At 36.3% G+C, this 12,769-nt stretch overlaps 1 protein-coding gene across 3 annotated transcripts in view; it reads right to left on the reverse strand.

Annotated features, from left to right (window-relative positions):
- LOC105255864 (unconventional myosin-IXa) overlaps window positions 1-12,769 on the reverse strand; it is a 54,640-nt gene that overhangs the window by 14,845 nt on the left and 27,026 nt on the right. For 2 of the 3 annotated variants that reach the window (XM_011265387.3, XM_025412796.1), the window contains exon 1: window positions 6,214-6,872. The exons of the other annotated variant lie outside the window; for it this stretch is intronic. In XM_011265387.3, coding sequence (XP_011263689.2) covers window positions 6,214-6,304 — 91 coding nt within the window. In that variant the 5' untranslated portion in view covers window positions 6,305-6,872. Of the gene's footprint in view, window positions 1-6,213; window positions 6,873-12,769 lie in introns of those variants that run through there. 3 annotated transcript variants of the gene reach the window in all.

The following is a 12,769-nucleotide window of genomic DNA, read 5'->3' on the forward strand; positions in this document are numbered from 1 at the left end:
AAATTGTAACCACAGCTTAAATTAATCACGAGCAAACTTAATTTTTTCTGAAACAGCTTTAAATTCTGTTTTTTATCGACAATGATTTTAGATTCTCTATTAATCGCAATGCTTGGAGATCGTTCCGGCACGATTAATAGCGTTGAAAAATTGCCCGAATGTCATATCGCACATATTACACAGCATGTTCATTCTCTCCTTTGCAGATAAACTACCTACAAACGCTCTTAATCAGATCGGCGTGCGAGTTAACTAGCTGAGATTATCAGCGATCTGAAATCGCGTCAGCGTCTCATCAGCAGTCCTCCATTTGATCGATTCTAAGTGCGATCGAAAGTGTTCTCCGGAATGTCGCGTTCCTCCAAGACACGTTTTCCTTCGTTTTTTTTCCCCCTTTTTCAGGGAAAGAGAGAAAGAGAGACGCTAAACCTCCTCGACCGAACGACACACGATAACCCGGTGCTTGATTCGCATCGGGAAACTGGTCTCGTTGCTCGATACAACTAACTTCCGGATACGGGATTAGTTACATAACCGGTTTCGGAATCGCGAAGTAAGTTGTTTAACGCGTGCGGTGCTTTATTTGCGCCCAGTTCTCGCCAGAGAGCCGATTCAATATGGGATTATTTCGAACATTCCGCGTCTTTGTGGATTATGATAATGCTCGCCGATGTCGAATCGTGGTAAACGCATTCAAAGAGAACCATATTACGGCCGCGAGGATTGCACTTGCGCTATAATCGATTGTAATAAATGTACATAAATATCCCAAAATTCGACATTTTACACAATAGTATAGAAATAAATCAGAAATTAAATGATCCTTTTCGTAAGAAAATGACATATATAATAATCACGAGAAATTAAGTGCAACAATGACCGATATAAAAATAGAAGCTGACGTGATTTTATTCTGTCTGTCGATGATTATTCTCTAAAACGATCCTAATAAATTTAATCGACCTGCAAAAATTGTCTAAATGAATAAATCATAATAAACGATAATAAATGGCAGCGCGAGAGCGGTAAAAATCTTACTTTTCAAGCACCCTGTAATATAGCGGACAGGTCCTACTACGCGGGAATTAAACTGCGCAGGTACCTTTGGGAGCTGAACGCTCTCCTTCGAAGAAAACAGGTTCTTTTTCGTCTTATTCTTCTCACGGCACCGCACGCCTACACTCCATTCATCGTAACTCTTTCGACTAATGTTTCTTCGACTTATATCGGCGTTGACCTCTCCTCTCCGTCCTCTATTTTATATATCCCTTTCTGCGGGTATTAATTTTTCCTTTTTTTTCAACTCTGCGGATTTGCAGTTATCCTTGAATCTATAAACAGGATTTCTCGTGTTCCTCGAATCCCTATGAATCCTTCAAATTCGGGGTCTCACGCGTATGTAGGTTTCAAGAATGTCGGTCTCAAATATTTAGGTTCCACTGAACTGTCTTTATCAAAAAGTTATGTAATCTCGCATTTCAATTGTGTGTGTCATGTAAATAAGACAATTTTCCCAATTACAATTATTTCCATAAAAATATGGTTTCTATAATTTATATAAATTATTATTCTGCTTACATTTATATGCAATTTGTTTGTAAAATTAAATTTTCAGGAAATAAAAAAATATATATATTTATACATTTTTATATCAATATAACGTATATTTAATAATAAAATTAAATTAATGATTTAAAATAGTGATTAATCAAATTAATATATCAAATAAAGAAAGTTCAATGATTTATAGTTATAACAAAGAGGTGGAAAATTATGTGCATAACATCGAAAACAGCCAATTTGAAAGGAATCGGTGGAAGAAGAGGAGAAGACGTTTTCTTCTCTCTTCATCCTATATCTCTATTCTTTCAAAACGTAAAAGAACAGAAATAGGATAAAAAGAAGAAAAAAACTCGAGTACCTGTCTTAAGTGCCCTTGTGCTTTGACACAGGTAGCCAGATAACGAAAGAGGCGAATTAATCGCGGCAGGTACTCTACATTTCTCCCTTGCGCGCTCAGATTACCAAATCGCGGCGAAATTAATGGCGACACCCGCACGTATGTCGAAACTTAATTCGTAATTAGACACGTGGGAAGGCAGGAGGGGGAGGGGGCTTATCCTACCGCGTGATCCATTTACAAATTTATGGTCAAATGGCAGGATACTTTTCTCCGGACGCGGATTCGCGATGTTTGCCCCGATGGAATTTTCGACATAAATGTTGTATGGTTCGTCTCTCGTGACACGTTAAAAGTTGTTCGCCACAATTTCGCCGAGATAAAATATTTCTCGAACTATCTCTAACATTATTAAAATCACAAAATGACTCAAACGGGGTTGTTAAATAATTTTTGGTGACCTAAGGGATAATTCGAGGAGGCTAATCTTTTGAAGCAAAACTTTTATCAAACTAGGTCGATTTTACAGCTACCTTTCGCGTACGTCAAAAATTCTACATTTCGAAGTGTTACTTAAAAATATCTCATTAAATTAATAGAGATGCATAAGCGAGATGCGCGCACACGAGGTGGTCCGGAGGAGCATTTCGGTAAATTGTAATTTCTATGCATCGCTTTATGGTACACCTATTGGAAAGCAAATAAATTTTACGTGCTACCTCCACTGGGATGGACAGAGGCGATAGGATACACGAGATAAATAAACAGCTGTCAGATCTATACATGTCGGGTCTTAATAAAATGATAATTTCCCACGGTACCAATTCACCGCGAAACCTTGCGAAATGCGGTGCCACGAAGTGGCAATAAGCGTAACGACTTTGAACATTATGAAATCAAGAAAGCTTATAGAGGATAACGCCGAGTTCTCATCTCTATTCACGGCCAGTCCTATCGAGTATTGTTAGCCGTTAATTGTTGGCTCGATTAATTGTCATTTTAAATAATTTTAATTGTCAAATGTCGCTATTTCCGAGCGATATTGATATACGTGTAGCATATTTTTCGCATAACGTGTCTCGTGACGAAGATGGGAAATATTGGAGACATTAAGTGTTGCTCACGTTGATATCATTGTTTGATTTATTCGAGTTAATGCGCATTCACGAACGGGTCGCAACGTGACCTATGCACATTGTCTACTTTCGTATTTTTTACAGGCACGTTTTTTACGTCCGCAGCGCGTGGGCAGAACGGTTGCAGCTGGATGCACTGCTTTAGGCCATTGCTTCGCATAAATCTTGGTAAGAAAGGACCTTTTCTCGCTTATTATGTAACAAAAGGTGCTTGCTTTTTCGAGATTACGAGATTTACATAATTATCTAAATGTCACCATTTGTGCTGCTTCAGAGCTATTTTGGAGAACAAGACAAGCATTTCTTTTTCTCTTGAAAATTGTAATAACTCAAAATACATTATCCGAATATTATAATTAATTTTCATCCATTATCATAATAATAATAATCTTTTTATTTATGAGATTTTTCAAAAATTTATTTTGGATAATAAGACAATTTCTTTTTCTTCTGAGAATTGTAATAACTTAAAATACATTATCCGAATATTATAATTAATTTTCATCCATTATCAAAATAATAATAATCTTTTTATTTATGAGATTTTTCAAAAATTTATTTTGGATAATAAGACAATTTCTTTTTCTTCTGAGAATTGTAATAACTTAAAATACATTATCCGAATATTATAATTAATTTTCATTCATTATCAAAATAATAATAATCTTTTTATTTATGAGATTTTTCAAAAATTTATTTTGGATAATAAGACAATTTCTTTTTCTTCTGAGAATTGTAATAACTTAAAATACATTATCCGAATATTATAATTAATTTTCATTCATTATCATAATAATAATAATCTTTTTATTTATGAGATTTTTCAAAAATTTATTTTGGATAATAAGACAATTTCTTTTTCTTCTGAGAATTGTAATAACTTAAAATACATTATCCGAATATTATAATTAATTTTCATCCATTATCAAAATAATAATAATCTTTTTATTTATGAGATTTTTCAAAAATTATGCAAACGTTATAAATTTCTCAAATACACTCTTTCTCCTCTTTAAAATTAAGATTATTGAATTATATGTACACGATTAAACATTTTTATTTAATTCTTACTTCTTGTATAATAATTTTCTGTCTTGTATAATAATTTTTCCTCTTCTCTTACTTTTTTTCTAGAGTTTCAGCTGTCCTGTATAACCTTGAGATTGCCTCTGACAACCGGTCGATTACTCGCATTCTTGTAACCTTAAGACTCAAGGCACTAATGTTTACAAAGGAATAGAAGGAGTTCTTAAGCTCATAAACAACGAATTTCCGATACGCACAAATTTTTATGCAATTTTTTTTATCTATAAATCAATAATTTACATTTAAAGTTTTTAAATATTTTCTGTCTTTTAGAATTACTTATTAAAAATATTTACATGAATGTCAAAAATAAATAAATGAGAGAAAAAGGGAGTAAAATCAAAGATCAAAATATGGAATGTCGAGAATAATAATTAATTCATGCACACGCAACAATATTCATAATATTATTAATATTGCATAATTGTATTATAATGATTAAAATAAATTAAAAATATAAAGAAATATGAATTATTTCTTAGGGGACTCTAAGGCATTCTTATGAATATTGCGCATGCTTCTTCTAATTACAACATTTTACAACATAGTCAATTTCTTGCAATTTTTCGTACGCGACGCGGTTAATGACGGCAAAGAAGTGGAAGGTATTTTAATTATATCTCGCCCCCTCTCTCTCCCTCCGCCTAATTACTCGGGAAGCCCGTAATTGTGAAGGACGCGCTATAATGAAACAATAGCTGTAAGGGTGTCCTAGACGGCAGAATAATGACGCTTCCGAGTTGGGAAACAAGCGAGTGAAAAAGTTATCTCGATCTCGGGGCGCTTTCCACATTTCTTCTAAACTCCTCCCGACGCATTTAGTGCACTATCTAAAGTGTCTAAAAATCTAGCGTTTGCATTTCCACACGAATGACTTTATTGACATTTACTACTTTAAGAAAGGTTTGTAAAAGAAACTGTCAAGGATTTGAAGAAAATGTCTCGAATATATAATACATATAAAGAAATATATTTACAATAATTTTATACATATATATGTAATTATATGGGAAATATTTAAAATATAAAATTATATGAAAAACATTTCCTATAAAAATAAATAAATAATTTATTTTAAATTAAGAAATATTAAAAACAAATTTTTAAATAATATAGATGTCATTAAAGAATCTTGGTAAAATTTATTAATTTAAATTGACTAAATATAATAATTTAAATTAAATATATATTGATTCAAAGTTAAAAATCTTGTCATCCAAAATTATTGAAAGAGTAAGGTTTCTATTTATAATTTCCATCTTGAATTGATTTCAATTTTTCGAAATTCTTATTTGACTTTCAAATCACAAGTGTCCGAATTAATCGGAAATAATCAGCAGTAAATTAGTTTCAGTGCGTACATGCGTTAGCAATAAAGTTACATGAATATGAATGTTTATAGTCGGTTAATGTACACGGTGTAAATTTCTGATTCCGGAGATCGCGTAAATTTTTTACGAGAGATTTTAACCTCTCGGGTACAGTTAAGAATGCTGGAAGGTAATCAAGAAGGAACAGCCGTGAAGATATAAAGAAACTGTATTACTTTAACTGTAAAGCGTAGGCAACTTTTATAATGACCACCACAACTCTTCATCTTTTTAATATGGCAGGGTTGTAGCGAGTATTTTGAGCACCCCATTTCCTGCGTTAAAATCTAACGAGACTTTAGAACACTCTTTAACATTTTCATTTCTGAATAAAAACAAGAACTATCGATTAAACGTTGCAATTTGTAAAATGTAAAAATTTAAATGTAAAGGATTATAAAAAGAAAATAGCGAGTAAAAATATATTTGCGTTTTTTTAAAGAAAAGCTTTTTAATTCCGGATGCAGTCTTTCAATATTTCAAGAAACCAAAAATCCAGGAATACATAAATCATATGAGAGATTAAAAAAAGAACTTTAAACAGATATTTCTGCAAAAGAGTTCCGAAATGAAGAATCTCTGATAAGAAGACTTTACAGATGATAAAAGTCTAAATTAAAACTCGAGGACTGCAAAGATTTCAAGAATGAAAGGGAAGGACATTCTTGATCATTAGAATCAACAGGAGGATACTCTCTGTCGCAGCTTTGAAGCTTTGTACCTTGCAGCTTCTTCTCGGTCTCCCAGAACTTCTGCAGCTCCGTGAAATACTTGTCCAATATGAAGACTTTGGAGAGACCGAGGGTAGCCATTTCAGGCGTTCGGAACTTAATCTCGTTCAAGAATTTTCCTCTTCCCCCGGGACTTCCCTTTAGATTCAATCGAACGTTTCTGCGGGCCTAACGAGCCATATCACAGAACAATTCGGGATTTCCGCGTCTTCGTGTCCTCGGCGCACTCGTCCCCGCACTCGCACATCTTCCACCTGGTAAATCAGCCAGGAAAATCGGAGACACTCAAATTTATCATCACGTTGCACTATGTAAGATATCAGTTAAACACGATCCGAGGGTTTATACACTAGATTTTTCTCTTTTTTTTTGGAGAAATCGGAAAGACTTTCTGTCTCGAAAAACTTCGCGAGAGCGCGATGTGTCAACGAAATTGTCGGAAAACACAGATAAATTTCATTGCGATGACACTGTCGCGATTTTCTACGAGCGGGAAACCTTGTCAAACATGAGGCAACACGCACTTTCGGGCACGCGAGGAGCGAGCCATCGCGTTCAACTGGGCGTCATTGTTGCCTGGGACCCACCTTCTGGGCCTTATTTCTCCTAAAGCGCCTTTGCCGTAACTCCAGCAGGTAAGAGCCGCGACTTACCTGGTCCGCAGGTAGTTAGATGGAAGGCACCACGGGCACGCCGAGATTCAGGATATCTGTCGAGCGGAGCTGGAGGGAAGAAGGGGGTAAGGAAAGGTGGGGAAGGCTGGTCTCTCCGACTGGACCGCTCCGTGTGAGGCTGCGGAAAAATGGCTGCGGCCCTAGACTTACCTTAGGCAGACCTCCACGATTCACTGCGGTTTATCGCGCGTCTTGCTAATCTACTTGGTGGACCTTAAAACGAGAACCGGATCCTCGTAAAGAAATTTAACGACAAGTTTGGAGATCCCACATACATATTAATTTGAACAGTTCGACAATTCGCGAAGCGGAGAGAGATATCAAAGCTTGAGATCCGGCAACGGAAGAATGAAAGATAATTAATAACCTTAAAATAAATAAATAACCTTAATTAAATCCGTTTCTAATCAGCCGTCTTTAATCGCCAAGGGTGCGCATCGTCCATCTTTTGTGCCACTCGAATGCGAATTCGAGACATTTCTAAAGTAGGCGTCCAGTTCCTTAAGTCACTTGTTGCTCGGCGAGTATTCATCTACTGACAAGCAGCCATTGAGCTGCTCGATGAGCACGACGCATACGTGTCACCTGACCTATCTACCCGATGAATGGCAGCTCGCGAGGTAGCCAGGGTTGAGGAGCGATACAAAGTGAGGAAGATTAAAGACACACGGATCCGAAGAAGGCTCGCGCTCCGGTTCGCCGAGAAAAGAGAGGAGACAAACGAAGCTATCGATCTTCTCGGGGCGCCCTTGCTCCCTTTTTCGGGAGCGACGAAAGGAGGATAAGGCAGGAGAATTCGGAGGATGGCGCATTCGAGGGAATCCCGAGCGGACGTTCCGAGCGGGCGCGTTCTGCCTTATAATTTTGATCTACAGCCGCGAAAGGAATCCAGCATGGCTGTGCATCGGGGGCTTACCCCCGTGTGTACGTCGTAAACAATGTTACATCGTCTTTGCGAGCGCTTTCTCGCTCTATCTCCTTTTCCCTTATTCCCTCGCTCGTTCCTCATCTTCCCCCGAGTCTAGCTTCCCCCCTCCCAACGGGCCTGCCGGGGCCCGCTTCTCCTCGCTCCGTACGATGCGGGCGGGGCGGGGAAGGGAGGGAGGACTTCGTAAGTGGCAACGCGGAGGGAGGAAGACCCTGGCAGGGGCCGACGACCACTATGAGATCCCACCATGCGAGTGCGCTCGCTATCGACAAGTATATTGCAAGAAGTTATCTCGTTGCGAAAGTAGATTCGGCGCGAACGCTGGATATTTAACAATGAATAAATGTATTTCTAATGAGATGAAGATTAATCGTGTCCTCGAATTTAAATTCTCAATCAGTATATTTATGTATAAAGATGAATGCGACGTGGCATTTAAGAGTTTAATTTCAAGTTGCTCGAGTAATATTAATTATTAATTTTCAGATTTTTGTAAAATTCTATTTTCTTATTAAAAAGGATATTGATAATTATAGCCACTTGAAGACTTTTTTTGTGCTCATAAATTCGAAAATTTTATAATATATTTTTCTCTAGATAATTAAAAATTCGAATCTTTATTAAAGTCCCATTAAAAAATTCGAAGATTTGAAAACTCAACATTTCAGACTCATTGCGTGCAATTTAAAGATTGATTAAAATATAACTATTTCGATATTCAAACAACATGTGGGAGTCGTAAATTTAAATGTAACAAATCGAGGAACTGCGTTGAGCATTTCTGATGATTCGATATAAGGCCCAGCTTCTCCCGGCTGGAGGAGAAAGGCAACCAGAAGGAAGAGGATTTGTTCTTTCCAACGAAATTCAAATCTCTGTAGAAAACCGGTTTCAACGTGAATGAGACGGAGCCGAGTAGAAAACAAGCTTATGGGGCCTCATGCAGGTTCGGTTCGCGCTAACTTTGCGTCGATAAGGCAGACGACGTTATACTACTCAAGTGGGCCCGTAGAACTGCTAGCACGATCTGGCGAGACAACCCGAAGAGTATGGCTCTGCTTCGGTTGATACTTTATCGTTCTTCAAAATAAGATCTTCGAGGATCTGCTCGAACGATGTATTACCGATCCGGAAATTTATCCTTCTTTAGAATTTTTTTACAAGAGTTATCGATGTAACTCTTGTAAAAACACGCGAGATCTTGAAGAAACTTTCTATGCAATCGAAGAGCATGAAATTAAAAGATCAAGTATATTAAGCAATTAAATAAATAAATAAGGCCTAAAAGATTTCAGTAAAAAAATTTCTTTATGAAATTATATGTTTAAAATTTAATATAAAAAATTCGAAAATTGTATTTTAATGTAAGCTTTATATAAAAATTATTCATACATACTTTGAAAATTGATACACATTGATGATTCTTTTCTACACGTTGTATTAATTTATACACTTAATTAACTTCTTATATTTTTTATTAAACAAATGTATATCTTTTTATTACATTTATTGTTTTATAAATTTATAAATTTATAAATTTATAAATTTATATTATTTTTGGGAAAGAGAATGCAAAAGTAATCAAATAATTTTCAAATCTATCAGCTAGTAAAAGATAAACATTGGCTAATCTTCCAGAACAATTTATATGATTCTTAATAAAATTATTATGATTCTTAATAAAATGATTTATTTAAAAATAATAACTTAATATCTTAATAAAATGACTTGTTTAAAAATAATCACTGCTTTAATTAAATTTGTTAATTAAAAGACTTGTCGATATAAATATTTCAGAGACTCACAATCAACGCTCTTTTATCAACCTAACAGCAACACATGTCACATCAATAATACAAAATGAAATGCAGTGATTAAGGATTAATGTAATTTTTAATTTTTCTTTTTTCTTGTGTGTGTTTGGAAGAACGATAGGAATTAGAGGCAGTTAACGAAATTTGAAAGAATCTGATGATGTAGGAGTAATGGATCCGTATTCACTTGGCTGAGTTGAAACGAAAAGGACTGCGGTATCGCGGATTCGTGAGACCTTGAGGAAACTCATGGGCCCATCCGTCAGCGGCTGACACCGGACCAGATACGTTTTTGTCTTCCTTTCTTTGTCTTTCTTTGTTTCTGATTCGCCGGTCAGCATATCCTACGAGCGAGGAGATCAAGATGAAAAATTCTCGAGGGAGAATCTTATACAATTAGAATGGTAAAAAGATAAGATATAAAAATTTAGAGATCGCAAGCAATTTCACTGCAATATCATTAGGAAAGAAAACGATTAAGAATCTGGACACTTGGAGAAATTCAAGTATCAAGGATTGAGAATCTAGAAAATTTTCAAAAATAAAGTCCATTTAAATCTTCTCTTTCCAAAATTGCAGATCTTTTTACGAAGATTCAGAGGTCGGACATTTTGCAGATCTATAAATCTTGAAGGACAATCTGCTGATGCGAATTTTCGGGATTGATTTCTTCATTTTTTTATCCTTTTGAATCCTGATTTTCTTTCTGCTTTCTCCTTTTTCCTCTTCTCCCTTTCCCGGAACTTATCTTCTGTTTTCGTCTTCCGTAGATTCTAGTTTCAAACGCTTTCACCCTCCTTTCTTCTCACAAGCTTCCATTCCCTCCCTCTTTGCTCTTGCTTTTTTTTTATCTTTTCTTGATACAGACGTTATGCTTTCTGATCCGGCTTCATTCCTTCCATCCTTTGTGCATCTTCCTCCCTCGTGGTGGTCCCGAAGCCGTGCCTTGCTCGACGTTTAATTGGATGAGTAGAAGCGACATGAAAACATTATTCGCGTAACAATGGTGATCGATGTGATTTTTTTTTTAGAAAAAAAAATAGCAATTTAAATACAATGTAGCGCTTGTGTAACGTTATTTTGCGGACGAGTGAAGCTTAATTCACTACTTCTTTGTTCAAACTTGCGCAACTTCCAGTCCGATAGGAAGCAATTCGACATTGTTACAATAAAGTTTTTACTTTTCGTTCCATCCTAGTAAATTCACGAGTTAATTTTGCGAGTCGCCTTCGCCCTCGCTTTATTCAAAACATGTCAATCTATGCGGCTTGAAAATCGAAGGATGTTATTGATTCGGCCGTAATTTTTCAAGCGTGGCTAAAAGGAAAAAGTTGCCGCGACATAATGACCTTGGGGATTTTCTTTCCACGACTAAAATCGAAAATCCGAACGATCCATCATTCGACGTCGCCCCGCGTGCGAGACACGGCGCGATATAATTTGTTCGCCCCATTACATATTGAAAAGCCGTGAAACCCGATCGGTTAGTCTAGCGGATCTTAAGGGATTACACCGTTGACGAAGAGACGCGTCTCGATCATTGATCGCGATACAAGAAATATCCTCCGCCGTCAATCCGCAGGATTATTTTTCTTAGTTGCGTGACGCAGGATCAAGAATATAAAAAAAGCCCAATTATAGTTGCTGTTATTGCCCTGTCGATCTTTCTTGCGAGCCAACTTAAATCGAGACTTTCGAAAAATTTCAATCCTAGAGACTCGAAGACTTCAATTACACAGGTCTGCGAGGTTTTTTTTTTTTTAAGATGCAATAGTGATTTCCGACGTAATTTTGTGCGCTAAATTCGAATCTGGCCGCCGAATTTGCGTAGCACGTCACGTTTTTGAGTAATTTGTAATTGAATGGCTCAAAAATCGCTATTTTGGCCAATTTTATGAATTTATTGCGAGGAAAACAAATTTTTTGAAATATTTCTGCCAATGGCATCGTATAATACTCACTTTCGCCTTTCAAATCCACTTTCGATTACCGCTGCACGATATTTTTTCGCTGAGATATATAAGTATGACGTTGTAAGAAAATTTACGTTAAAGAAAATTTATATAGACATCAATATGGTAGATCCATGATCTTGAAATTTGAAAAGACTGATATATGTCAGGTTCGATTGGCCAAAAAAAATATTGTAAAGAAATGTCTAATACAGTTGTTACACATTTTAATAAATTTTTCTAAATTTTATGCCTTTTTATTGTGATTCTATTCGCCATATTGGATGCGCCATTTTTAATTTTAAAAGGTGACAGAAGGTATTTAAAAATGTATATTTTTATCCTAATTTTGATTCGTAGTGAGATAAAGATGTGGCACGGTTGATTCAGAATAGCTTATTAAATCCCTATACATGACTAGTCTTATAACTTGTATATCTGAGCGAAAAAAAATCGTGTGACGGTAATCGAAAGTGAATTCGAAAGATGAAGGTGAGTACTATACGATGTCATTGACAGAAATATTTCAAAAAATTTGGTTTACTCACAATAAATTCATGAAATTGGTCAAAATAGCGATTTTTGGGTTATTCAACTACAAATAACTCAAAAACCTGACGTGCTACGCAAATTCGGCGGCCAGATTCGAATTCAGCTCACAAAATTACGTCGGAAATCACTATTGCATCTTAAAAAGAAATTTTGACCCCTTTTTCGCAGGCCTGTGTTATCAAGGATCGAAAAGCTGATGGAGTAAGATGCAATGTAAATTGGCAGAGTTCCCAGCTCAAAACAGGTATAAGTATCCTCTTCGCGAGCTTATCTCCTCTTTCTCACCGCAACTTTGCGAGCAAACACTTATTTGCAATAATAAACAAGAGAGCTACTTAAACGTTAAACTTAAAGGGGAAGCTGAGGAAAGGGGGGAAGGAGGTGATAGGAGAGGACAAACTAATCGGAAGGCAATAAGGTCGCCTGTGCCACTTCGGCGAGCACGATACGCGATTATGGGAACGATTGGAGTTTATATCGAGAAGCATGGGTGATGGGAGAGACACGTTATTAATATTATACGAACTTGAGAATACATCGAGGCTTATCTCGCGGCCTCCCGCGCCTCTTCCTGCGAGGACACGCAGCCGGATCCTTTAAGTTCCAGCACGAGTACACGGCTTATC

The sequence above is a fragment of the Camponotus floridanus genome, unplaced genomic scaffold, assembly GCF_003227725.1.
Source record: "Camponotus floridanus strain SB8 unplaced genomic scaffold, Cflo_v7.5 scaffold57, whole genome shotgun sequence".
NCBI classification, from domain to species: Eukaryota; Metazoa; Arthropoda; class Insecta; order Hymenoptera; family Formicidae; genus Camponotus; species Camponotus floridanus.